Here is a 13,736-nt window from a genome sequence, read left to right on the forward strand (position 1 = left end):
GTTTGTATTTGACTATGAGGGGAGAAGCAATGTTGTTGACAGTGATGTGAAGCTCCGGTCTTTCTTATCATTGTGTATTGTTAAGGAGTTGTCTTTCTTGGAGCTTCGTTTATTTGAACGTGTTCCTCTTCATGCTCCCGATTTTGTTCGTGAACCTACTATGAGCGAGTTTTGTTTAGCACCAGACTCTAGCAGAGATCAATTGGTTATTCCTTGTCATCTTCCGAGCACCAGTATAATGAACGAGTTCCGTTTAGCACCAGACCCTAGCAGAGATCAGTTGGTTATTCCTCGTCATCTTCCGAGCAGCAGTAAAGTTACTCGTACACCTACAATGAAAGAGTTGCTTTTAGGTAAAGGCAATATCTCAGATCAGTCACCTATTCCTTCCTCTCAATAGGTTGCTTCGTCTCAAGATATCCCCATGTCTCAAGAACGTGCATTCAATGGAAAGTTGGCAATAGAAAGATCTTGCAAGGCGGATGAATGGGAGTTTATTATAAAGGTGTTGGTCAAGATTTTTACGGAGGACGAGATGAATCTCGTCTTTTTGTTGAGAAATATAACCATTTTTTTGGTCGCAAGGTCAGAGTCGTCAAGATCAATCCAGAACGGTATACGGTGGAGTGTTTTTACAAGGAGAAATTTACTTGTGACTGGATGTTCCATGCAGCTCCTAAGACTTCCAATGTGAAGGGTCATTTGTTCCTCAAGACCTATAACGGGGAACATACATGCTATGCTGGTTATAGTGACGGAACAAAGGCTGATCCGGTTACGCGCGAACTTGTCAAGAGCTTGATATTTGACCAGATCGAACAGAATCCCAACAAGAAAGTCAGGGATATTGTTAGAGAATTCAAAAGTGATTATGGGTTAGAATTGAGCTACAATCAGGCGCATGCCGGGAAAGAATTATGTTTGAAGGAATTGTATGGCGAGGACACTAAATTATACACCGACTTGGTTTGGTGGTGTGAAGCCGTGAAGAAACACGATCCAGGTAGTAGGGATGATTTAGTTATTGAAGGGGTCCAGTTTAAGAGTTTGTTCTTAGCCTTCGATGCTTGCATCTCGGGTTTCGAATATTGTCGCCCGATATTGTTCTTGGGTGCAACTTTCCTAACTGGAAAATTTAGGGGTTGTCTTATGGCGGCTACCGGGAAGAATGCGAATAATGGTACGTCTTCTATTTTTAGATTTCATTTTTGATGTCAGATTATAAATTTGAAAGAAATTCAGAATTTTTTTTTTATGTCAGATTATCACTGGATGAAAATAGTTTCATCCTTAATTTGTGAAGTCAGACTAGAGAATGAAACTGGTTTCATTCTGTATAATAGCAGTTTCAGTCAGTTTAATATGATTTTTTCTTTTTGTGTTTGTTTTGTTTCTGTAGGAATATTTCCTCTGGCATACGATATTGTATCAGGTGAAACTATTGAGAATTGGCATTGGTTTTTGGAGAAACTAAAAACTATCTTGGGTCCTCGTGTACTAATTATTATTTCGGATCGCCATAAGGGTTTTATCCAAGGAATTCGTGATGTTTTTCCAACTTTCCATCATGGTTGGTGTTACCAGCATTTGAAGAATAATGTCCGTGGTAAGACCAACAAGAAAAAGGGATAGCATGGTGCTGCGATGGATTTATTCAAACAATGTTTCTATTCATCAACGCATGAAGGCTTTCATCAAGGTATGCAAAAGTTGAAGGATATGGGATGTGATGGTCTTCACAAATTCTTGAGTGACCTTCCAGTAGAATGTTGGTCCAATGCACATTGTCTGGGCTGTCGTTATGGCGACATGTGTTCAAACATTGCAGAGTCGTTCAACTCTTGGATTAAGGAAGCAAAAGGTATGCCTATTGCAACACTTGTCAACTGGTTAGACTTAAAATTATGGATCAGATGAGTAAAAGGAAGTTGAAAGGGGCGACGTATAAAGGATTCATTTGTCCCAGGCTAGAGAAAAAAGTGATGGCTTCCATTCGTGCCGGTGTCCAGTGGAGAATAACCAAGTCTGGTGACATGGAGTGGGAAGTTTTTGATGGAAAGCAAACACATGCTGTTAATATTGCGAAGTTTCAATGCAGCTGCAGGGTTCGGTTTACTGAGAAGTTCCCTTGTGATCACGCTATTGCATGTATGCATTCAAATAAGATCAATGTTTACGAGTACATTATTCCATGTTTCAGCATTGCTAGCTTTCGTGCTTCGTATGATCGTCCTATCAAGCCCATTCCCGATTACGACAAGCCTATTGACGTTGCTACTGGAGATCTCGTGAACCCACCAACTGTCCTAGGAAAAAAACCTGGTAGGCCGAAGAAGAACTGGATTCCTAACACTGGTAGCGCAAGTTTCAAGAGACCAATTACGTGCGGTAACTGCCATACTCAGGCACATCATAACAAGATGACGTGTCCTCAGCCTCCTGCGAAAAAGCAATGTTAAGAACCTGCTTAAGAACATCTCCAGCCTTCATTCTGTGCAGCGTCTTACTATGATTTCTTTATTAGTTTATTCTTCTCTGCAGCTTCTTGTTGCACATTTAAGATTCATTTACTTGGAATTATATTTTTACAACTAGTATTTACCTTGAATTGTTTTTTTTCTTCATAAAAACATACTTCTCTTCAGTTTTATAGTATATATATATATCTTATAGTCTTCAGTTGGTTTTTTAATTGTACATTCTTTTCATTTTTCATTGTAAAATTTGAATGTTTGTGAAGATTCAAATTTAATTGTACAGGATGTAACCAATTTCATCCTGCCTATTCTGGAAAAAAATGAGATTTTTGGCCAGGGTGAAACTGGTTTCATCCTTCACATTCTGACAAAAAAATTATTTTTTTCAACCTGCACACTCTGAAATACATACAGGCTAGGATGTAACCAGTTTCATCCTAGCCTGGTTACATTCTAACAAAAAAATATATATTTTCAACCTGCAACTCTGAGAATATTCTGACAGAAAAATATAATCATGTCTGGTTTCATCCTGCATATTCCGTCACAACATTATATTCAAACTATCAGAAAATTGAAGTGCAGGCAATTTTCAGAAAATAAATTCATATTTAATTAACCTTCAAATTCATAAATGTATGCAAAGACAGAGAGTTCAACAAAAACAAAAAAAAATACTTCCAAATCAACCACGTTGACAATTCCACGGATCACAAATGTATGCGAAGAAAGAGTTCAACAAAAAAAAAGTACTTCCAAATGAGTATCCTACATTAATAACCTAAATACATCAAACTTTCCAGCAACTATTCTCATCACTTAGGATTTCATATGCGAGATCGATTCTTCTTGTGTTCATATTCTCCTCTGTCATATATTCGACTTCAAAGGAGTAACCGTTTGTCATTGCCCATTCCATGAAGTAGATAACATAAATTAAAGAATTGGGACTGCAAGACAAATGAATATGTAATGTCAGTTTACTGATCAAAAATAAATAAATATGTAATGTCAGTTCAAACTTGGTTTCAGTTTGTATGTTATAATTTCAGTTTCAAAGAGTTGGTGACTTACCTTTCGCCCTGTTGTGGACAATCTGATTTCACGTCGACTTCAATTTCATCTATACTACTGCTTCCAAAGTGAATACCAAGGAGCTGACCTACTCTTTGCGCCATAAATTTAGCATCCTTTAAGTAGTTTGATGAACCTAGGAGAGAATTGTAGTGTGTCCAAGATCTGTCATGGATGTCAAAGTGAAGCAATGTGAAATGTTCTTTCGCGTTCAACATTGGGATGAACAAGTGCTGCGTTTCGACATCAATTTTCTCCACTTCAGCATTTATCATGTCTGCATCCTTCATCTCATCTCCCGCAATGACATTAAGCTAAAGATAAATTGCACAACTTAGTTCATTCATTCTAAAATGAAGGTTCAAACATTTATATCAGGTTTTAAATCATGTTATACCCATGCAAGCGCGCTAAGAAAGATACTTACCCATGCATACGCGCTGAGAAAGATCGACTTTAAGTATCCCTTTGTATCACCACCAGATTGAAACATTTGTCTCCATTTTGCCATTTTGAACTCCAAAATTGTGTTCACCAATGGATGATTGAAAACAAGTTGTTGGATGTATTCTCCAGTGATACATATTCCTTTATCACTTTTCCAAACGCATTCACTGCATTTAAACGAGTACATCCAATTTCATACAAGCAAATATGTTCATACAAGCACATAAGCTTCGTTTTCTAACATGATGATATTAGATACATCCTAGTTTAAACTTATCATGATGATACTAGATACATCCTAGATACAATTGCGGTAGAATGAAAAAAAAATAACAACAAAAGAATGCGTGTACGTACCTCACGTTTCCAGTTACAAAGTAATCCTTTATTAACTTTTCTTCAGCTTCTCTTTCTCCACCACTCAAGTAACTTTTCCACAACTTGTTGTTCTTTGTTAACTTCTTCAACTTATCTTCCTTCTGCTTCTTCTCTGCACGCTGGTCCTCATCTGTTACAAACTTATTCTGTCTAGTCCTTTTATATACGTTCTTCACTCCATTCTCAATCGATCCAAGTTCATTCATAACTGACAGATGTTCTGCTTCGACAATCTCTTCTTCGGTGATTTCTGCTGGAGGAACTAGTTCTACCGGTTCTGCTTCATGAATATTGTCAGCATCTTGATTTACGGCTCCACTGGTTTCACCTGCGTTGCTAGCGTCTTCAGGAACAACAACCTCCACTGGTTTGTTCATCTCTTGAGTGATTTTTAGATTGAAATAGTTCTCAGGTGTATTATGAACAACAATATCAAGGGGTGAAGCTTGCGGAGTTCCCGGTTGAAGCTTGAGTTGCGCTTTCAAGGCTTCCACTTGACTTTGCAAGTCCGAGATTGTCTTATCTTTAGCTTCAGACTCAACCTCCTTTGCTTCCAACTCAGCATTCCTTGCTCCTAACTCGGCATTCAAGTGACGGATAATGGTGTCCTTCTTCTCTAGTTCATTATTCATCTTGGAAACATCATCTTCATCTTTGTTTTCTTCATCCTCATCAAACAAGCATAATTGTTTCTCCTCTTCACTCCAGCTAGCAACAAAATCAACAACCTGCAAACACGTAAAAACAAATTTTTCATTTCAGTTAACACAGGATGTAACTGATTTCATCCTGTGATAACACATGATGTAACTGGGTTTCATCCACAGATAACACAGGATGTAACTTGGTTTTATGGTTTTCATCCATTAATAACATAAGATGTAACTGGTTTCATCCAGTTATAATAGGGATAAATTTTTTTAAAAATGAATCTAAAGTAAATCAACATAAGATGTAACTGGTTTCATTCAGTTATAATAGGGATAGATTTTTACCTGATTGCTTGAAAGAGTTTCAAGCTTCCCCTCAATTTCTCAAGATACTTTATACAAGTTCCATCTTGCATACCTTGGCCATGCTTCACTGTTGTCTTTCCTATTAATGTCTTTTATTTGCTCAAAAATCCATAATTGCAACAACAAAAAGAAATATAGTTTAGAAGATGATACTCGCCACATGATTCATTTAATGTAAAAAAAATATATTCAAAAGATAGAAGATGATAATCACTAGTAAATAGAAGTTGCAACCATTGATTGAGTAAGGTGTATTGTGCACGGCTTTAACGCTTTGCATTAGATGCTCGTGGATGAGATCCGGCCAAGAGACTCTGTTAATTGTATTGATTGACTGTAGGCAGTTCAAATACTTGTAGTGGAATACATACCTCTAGTGTTTATGAAGAATATTGTACGGAACATGAACAACAACAAAAGTTTCGCCAAGTCTTCTTCTTTTCCTTCTTCATTCATAGCAGCCTTTATTCCTTCAACGATGTATTTTCTTATCCAATTTGTCCCCAATATTCTTCTCTTTGGCTCCAGCTTTCTTCTTTTCACCTTTCCTTTTCTCCTCTTCATCCCTTCTCTTTGGCTCCAGAAAGTACTTTTTGTAAAATTCAGAAGTTTTCAAATTAGGGTCTTCTTTTGGTCCATAAAGTTTCTTATCTTCTTCACTCATACGTATTCTCTGCATTTTGAAAATAACAGCGAGATGGTTTGGATCGGTCTTGAATTCTTGATCACGAATCCTGAATACCAACTCATTCGGGTGAAAATTTCTTATGATGAACTTTAACGCCCTTGGAGATTTGCTACATTCGGCCTTCCCCACCTTACCTTGTTTGATCGCCTCAATAAAGTTCCAAAATTTAGTCTTCCTTAATACATCCTCTTGTCTTTTAGTAAACACCAGTGAACCCAGCACTTCAACTGTGGGTTTCATGTTTGAACGGAACGTTTTCTTCCCTTCCTTTTTCTCTGCCTTGTCTTCATCCATTTCGGCATCCACATCATCCCCTGTGCTTGATTCAACACCCACGTTCACATCATGCTTATTCTTGGTTCTTCTTTTAGCACCAGCACTCTTCTCACTCTTCTTGCTACTGCTTCCTGCAACAATTTGGATGAAACCAGTTAAGTCATAAGTTAACTCTGTGGATGAAACTCAATTAAATCCTATCTTTAATGCTAGATGAAAACCAGTTTCTGCAAGTTTCAGATGAAACACAGTTACATCATAAATATTAGAGCTAGATGAAACCAACTTTCTGCAGGTATCAGATGAAACCCGCTTACATCCTATATATTATACATGTTAACATGGTCTGAAGAAACAAAGACAAGGAGTTTACGCTTATATCTATGCTGTTATTAGTCCCATAATCACAACAAAATATGCAAACCATAACACCTATATGGTCATTGAGTTTATAAATCAAATGAAAATCATACAACAGTGTAGCTGGAATGACTTGTTGCAAATATACTTATCGTTTAGAGGCAGTACTTATGGCAAAGTACACTATATAAGAATCCACATCATTGCAAGGCCATAGACACTCAATCACATTCCAAGTCCAAGCAGCACATATAATAAAGTAATCATGTACTAAATTGAGCACTACAACAAAAGCATTTGCGAATGATTTAACAGAATTAAACACATGCAACCGTTCTGCGCACTCTCAGATGGGATCCATGATATTTAAAAAGTTACATCCTAACTTTAAAAAGTTGAGGCCATGCTGATTGAATCTGAGTAACAAAATCCTATGTTATTGCTAGATGACAATAAGTTACATCCTAACTTTAAAAAGTTGCATGATATTTGCAACAAAAGTAGCAAAATCCTGCAGGTTTAAACCTGGATGAAACTGTTTTCATCTAGTCTTAATCTGCTGAAACAACATATACTACAAACTAAACCTGGATGAAATCAGTTTCATCATAGTGTAAACCTGCTAAAACAGTTGATATAACCAGATTCAAACCAACTTCAGACACCCAGATGAAAACCAAATTCAGCCAATTTCACTTCAACCAATTTAACATGGAAAACACTTAAATAACCAGAAGCAAACCAATTTCATCTAAAAAATACTATCTGAAATGAAAATAAAACAACCATTTCACTGAAATGAAAATTAAAACAACCAATTCAACAATTTAATCATGCAATTCTGAAATTAAGAACAAAACAAAGTTAGGGTTTGAAAACTTACGAGTTCTAGGAGACATTCTGTGAATCGATTGAAACCCTAACTCTTCCAATACACTGAAATGATTGAAACCCTAATTATCAGAAACCCCTCTTGTAGTGTTGATGGTGTTTTACAGACGGCGGATAAAACCAATTTCTGGTAGTGTTGATAGTGGTGAACCAGTTGATGAAACTGATTTCTGTTAGTGATGATTGTTAGTAAACAGTGGAGGAAAACGATTTTCTGGTAGTGAAGATTGTTAGGAGACGGTGGATGAAACTAGCTTCTGGTGTGGGGGAGACGGTGGAGGAGTTTGGTGGTTTCAAAAGTCAAAGAGTTTTTGAGAAGATGAAGATGAACGATGGTTCTGGGTTTTGTTGAAGACAGAGGAGAACGTGGGGTGGTTTTGACGAAGAGAGAAGGAGGACGTGGTGGGCGAACGGTTACAAAAGGGTAGTAACATCTCTCCACATTAAAAGATTCTTTTGGTCATTTGACCCAGGGCGAATTCCTACCTGTCCATTTGGCCCAGAAAAAGTGTCATTTTGGCTATATAGTCCATTTTCTGTTTTTTTTATCAACTTAAAATGACCATTTCTTTTGGCAGCAAGAGTAAATCGTATAGAATTCGTAATCAAAGAGGGAGACTGAGGAGACGATAACTCTCCCATTTTGTTTTTGTTTTAAGTGTTGCTATTTTTGATATTTTTTAAAAGCTATTTTAAGTTTTTGTAGAAATTATTTATTTTGTCTCTTTAATTTATGGGTGGGGAGTCTTTGAATCTCTTTCGTAATTCTTGTAATTACGTTTTTTGTTTTAATAAATCTTTGGACTTAGCAAAAAAAGAAAAAAAAAAAAGACTAAAAATCTCCTTCGAAGCAATTTCCAATTTGAAGTCGGTCATATACACGAATATTCATTGATCACAAACCTTTGGACTCAAGAAAAAAAAACAAAAAAAGTCTCCTTCAAAGCAAATTCCAATTTCACGAAACTCTCATGTTTATGTTTATGTTTATATTTATATCCTCTATCCTCATTTTTAATTGCTAATATCTTCATTTTTTTACTTTTTTGTGAAGAATTAATTAATAGCTTTATTTGTTCTTGAGTGCGACTTTTGTGCACCGCTCCTAAACCGAAGGTGCACGTTCCCCCCTCTACTATTGGCTTATTTCTAGCCCTGGTTATCCGTTTGGGAATCGGAAACAGACTGGTTATCATTAATTAATTAGTAAATTCCTGACTCTCTTTCTTTACATCCACTGTTCCAGTATACCTTCATCCTTTCTCTTTCATGTGAATTTGATCTTCATATACTTAGATGTTAAATCCTCCATACGAATTTAGTCTTGCTGCTCCATGGTTCTTTACAAACAATGTAATTAAAATTTATTAAAGCATTCAGAATTAAGCTTGGGTTTAAATCATTAATGTAAGAATTTACAGAACCAATCTTGAACTATTAATTAATTAGATACAAAGCAGAAAGAAAAAAAGAAAAAAAAATTGAAGAATTTTCTTAAGATCTCTGAACCAGAGAAGAAGAAGCCATGTTCATGGAAAGAAAAAAGTTAATGAATTTTTTTAATCATTCAAAAAAAAAAAAAGCTTAATGAATTTTCATCATGAATGGAAAACAGTTACGCTTCATTTTGCTAGCAAACAGAGTTCGTCTATTGATCATGTCAGAAAGCATGATGTGATGTGTATTTTCTAAACTCAATCTTGGTTTTTCAAAATCACTTTGTTCTTTTTTTTTCCTGATAAGATTTCATGATCACACTGTTTCTCTACTGTAGTGGTAGTATTTTTAATATTCTTAATCATCATAACAACCCATGATTATTAATCAGAAAAACTCTAAAATTAAGAAGGAAAGTTCTCGAGTCTTGACGGCGAAACTTATTCAGGAGGACGAGCAAGTACGAAAAATGCTGAAATGGAGGAAAGGGAGGAATGTGCACCCCTAGTTAAGGGAGGTGCACAAAGTCGCACTCTTTGTTCTTTTGACAAATCACAGTTCAAAATATATATACAATGAATTTATGGTCATTAACTTGTAACCAAAGGAACGATTAGATGACCGGCAATAACAGAAGAAAAGTTAGTTAGCATTAACTATTAAACTGGTAGGGTAATCAATGAATATGACCAAAAATTCCAAAATTGCTAATAGGAGGTACCACATTAAGTGGGATGTACCAAAATTAAGATAAGACAAAACAGGTTTTTATATGAGATAAAATAAGTTTTATCTTGGCTCGGTATACCTCTACTAATCCTGGCACCCCATTAGCAGCCTTGAAAAATTCTTTGCACACCTCTTGTTAGTTGTTACATACTAGTTAGATGTCATTTAACCAGAATATTTGCAAACCCCTTACCACCGCAAATTCAAGTACAACATGATATACACGCCCGTGATCCATTTAGCTATAAGAAATCAACATTTCTTTAACCCTTTGTTTAGCTATAACGCTTGTGAAATTTTTTGATAAATCAAAGACCGAGACCTCTCTCTTCCAAAAACTCTCGTTATTAATTAAGACACTGTATAATCCCATGATCTAAGATTATCATTATAGATAAATTAGTAAGTTTTGAATTGACTTTCTACTTTCATATTTCTAGGACGCCTAATGTATCATTTTACCTCTCATTTTTTGAAACAGTTGCATTGGAAAACATAGATTTGCACCAGATGTTTCAAATGTTTTTTCTTCAAATTTGTTACCATGATAAGGTAATGCCGGTTCTTACGGGTGGCAAACCCAATCATATGCCATGCCAGATGGCTTGGCAAACAGATCGCGCCATTATGGTAATATCGTTAAGCGATGGAGTCTCTAGCGAATGATGGAGACTAAACTGTTAAGACTCGATCACTAGTGATCAAGACTCGATCACTAGCGATTTAGTCTATGTCGTTCGGTGGAGACTCCACCTCTCACGGTTGGTGCTCCATCGTATATAAATAGCACCATCCTCTTCAATTTTCGTTTAAACATATTTCCTCTTCCTTTCTCTAGAGAGCAAACCAGAGCAATTTTTGTGAGCAATTAATTTGAAAATGAGTACTAAAACAGCTAGTCAAAGAAAAAAAAATAGAAAAGACAAAGGAAAATCCATATTTATAATATGCGATGGTGCCTGGATTCATGATAAACAAAAAAAGTTCGCAAATTTTAGACAACTAGTTGGTCCTGGTGTATTACCGATGCATATATCTAGCCATCCCAAGCAAGTTGGTTTAGCAAAACTAGAGGTGATGATCTGAGATCAATATTGTGTTTGAGCTCTTTTTCTTGCATGTTCAAAAATCGTGCGAAGACACCCTTGGCAGCGTTTATATCATACGAAAACTAAAAACCACAGGACCCAGGTTGTGTGTTTGCTGATGGTGGATTTTCAACAAGGGTTAAAATCGTAATGCTCCTGATCCAGCAATCAGCTGAGTATTGAGGCTCATGTCTCTCGTGGAAAGCATGAAAGCTCATGCCGCAAAATCTCTGACTGAGAATGCTGTCTCTCAGAGTATATGTAGATGTGTAGTCTCTCAGCTGAGGAAACGGTACATCTCATGAATACTGAGCAATTTCAGTAATTATTTCGATATAGAATCGAAAGACTGGACGGCTCCTAGACAGCATGCCTGCTAGTATAGAGCAATAACGTCTTCAGGATACAACAAGGTGTTCCCTGACTATATAAAGGAAATATGACGTTTCAACAAGCTCATGTTTCTCAATTCTCAGATAATTAATGCTCCTAGACAGCATGCGTGCAAGTATAGAACCATCAGTTAATTATCTATAATCGTTAACTGAATATTCAACAATATTCTGCGATTCTTTGTAATATTTCGTCACTTCAATTCGTGGTTCTTCTCGGCGGAATTCCACGGGTTAACGATAAATATTCAACTTACGGGCATCTGAGCAGCTCTCGAGTAAGCCCCTACAAAAATGGTGAAAGTGTACTCAGCAATAATGCACAAACGAGCACCTGAATGCGCAAACGAGCATTCCAAAACACGAAGGAACGATGAACCTATGCAAAATAGGAAGAATAATAATAATATTATTAGTAAAGCCGCTAGGGGACTGGGTTCACCGGCCGGCCAGTCAGGCCGTGACCAGTCCCACATGTAAATTTATATTTTATCGTATTTTATTATTTTCTCCGATCTCATGAAAATCCCTTCATTTGAACAAATCTCCTTCGTCTCAAGGAAACTCCCCAGTCTCATGGTGTTTCCTCGTATCAAAGAAATAATAAAATTTAAGAAAGGTGTCGTGGAACCGGGCCCACTAGCCGGCCGGCCATTCCCTAGCCATGGCCGGTCCCACACCTCATCACTCTTTATTATTTTATTATTCCCCTCATCCCATGAAAATTCTCTGATTTCATGATATTTCCCTCAATTCATGAAATTATATAAATTAGGGAGGAAAACGCACGGGACCCGGGCTCTTGGCCGGCCATGCCCTAGCCATGGTCGGTCCCACACGCCCATGTCCTATTGTTTTTTTGTTTCCTCATCTTATGGAAACTCCTTCACTTCAAGGAAACTCCCTAGTTTCAACAAACTCCTTGGATTCATGAACAATATCTTTTCACGTTAGGAATATTGGTTCAATTGTCGATAATTCATTAAATGAGTAACATTTGCTCATGCGAGCAGCATTTGCTCATACAAACAATATTTGTTCAAATCATGAATATCGGTTCAACTATCAATATTCAATAATTCATCAGATGAGCAATATTTGCTCAGGCTAGCAATATTTGCTCAGACTAAGATTGATCCCTCGAACTTAAAGCACTCCCTTCTTGCAGTGCATCTGTGTGAGGTTGAGCATTTGCTCGGTTCAAGGAGTCTCCACACGGTCATCTCCCCAATTTCGTAAAAACCAGTAAATCGTTTTTCCCCATCTACAGATTGGCGACCACAGTGGGAGATCATTCTCTCGGTTGCAATCTCATATTTTCACAAGATGGCTGGTCTTAGGACTGGGTTAGTTACGAATAACGACGCTAGCACTAGCAACAATAATAATAATGGTATCCCAGAAACCATTCCTGCTTCCAATAATGATGGTGACATTACGCCTCCTCAGCCCAACACTGGAAGTCATCCTCTCTTCGGCCGGCATTCCAAAGAAGTCAGAGAAAATCCACCTACCATAGGTGATCTCATGAAGGTGCAAGAGACTCTTGCCAAGAATCAGACGGACATGGCTGCAAAATAGAAGGAGCTGTGCAATTATCTCAAAATGCTCACTGAAGTCGGATGCTGATCCTGAAGTCGTTCCAGTTCATACGGTGGATGACAATGAAGTCAGCAAAGCTGCAGACGATCCATCAGCGAAAGAATCACCAAATTTCATTGCTCGGGAAAATTTGGAACGCCTCTTGGAGGACCATGGAAAAGACAAGACACCACATATCCATCGTCACTAGCCTCCATACCATGCTGCTACACAAAGGATTCCTCTTCCAAAAGGTTATACCTCTCCAACCTTCACTTTGTATGACGGAACATGCAATGCTCGGGAGCATGTTTCTCGGTTCCTAGAAGCCTTGGGTGAACATGAGCATAACCATGTTGTTCGCCTCAAAGAATTTTCAAAATCTTTGAAAGGCAGGGCATATACCTGGTACAATAACATCGCTCCAGGAAGCATCACTAGTTGGGGACAAATGATTAATGCCTTCTACAGAAAGTACTTCTTCGTGTCAGAGCAAATTACTCTCTCTGATCTAGGAAGAATGTTTCAGAGGAGCAATGAACATCCCAATGACTATGTGAAAAAATTCAGAGTTCAAGCCTTGGATTTCCACGGCCCAGATGTCACAGAGCAACAATTTGTAGACTTATGCATCAACCGAACGATCCCGGTCTACAGAGCTTTACTGGAAAATCTCCGGTTCCAGACTTTTTCAGAACTTCATGAAGCGGCGAAGAGATCGGAAACTACTACACCCGCTTTACTGGAAAGAACAAAAGCTACAAAGGCTGAAGAACCGCGAGACACTCGAGGTAGCAGACGTCTGATTAAAAAACAGTACAACCTCCAACCTTCCACAAATGTTGTCGCAGAAGGGAGCAAATTGAAAGGAAAGTAACAACGCAAGCACGCTTCTCCGTCTC

At 37.4% G+C, this 13,736-nt stretch overlaps 1 protein-coding gene across 1 annotated transcript; it reads left to right on the plus strand.

The window, feature by feature from the left end:
* Nucleotides 1–486: 486 nt before the first annotated feature.
* Nucleotides 487–1,632, plus strand: LOC113316017. The gene is made up of 2 exons (XM_026564252.1): nucleotides 487–1,180; nucleotides 1,400–1,632. The coding sequence occupies exons 1-2, from the start codon at nucleotides 487–489 to the stop codon at nucleotides 1,630–1,632; spliced, it is 927 nt and encodes a 308-aa protein (XP_026420037.1).
* Nucleotides 1,633–13,736: the final 12,104 nt, after the last annotated feature.

The sequence above is a fragment of the Papaver somniferum genome, chromosome 10 (genome assembly GCF_003573695.1).
Source record: "Papaver somniferum cultivar HN1 chromosome 10, ASM357369v1, whole genome shotgun sequence".
NCBI lineage: Eukaryota > Viridiplantae > Streptophyta > Magnoliopsida > Ranunculales > Papaveraceae > Papaver > Papaver somniferum.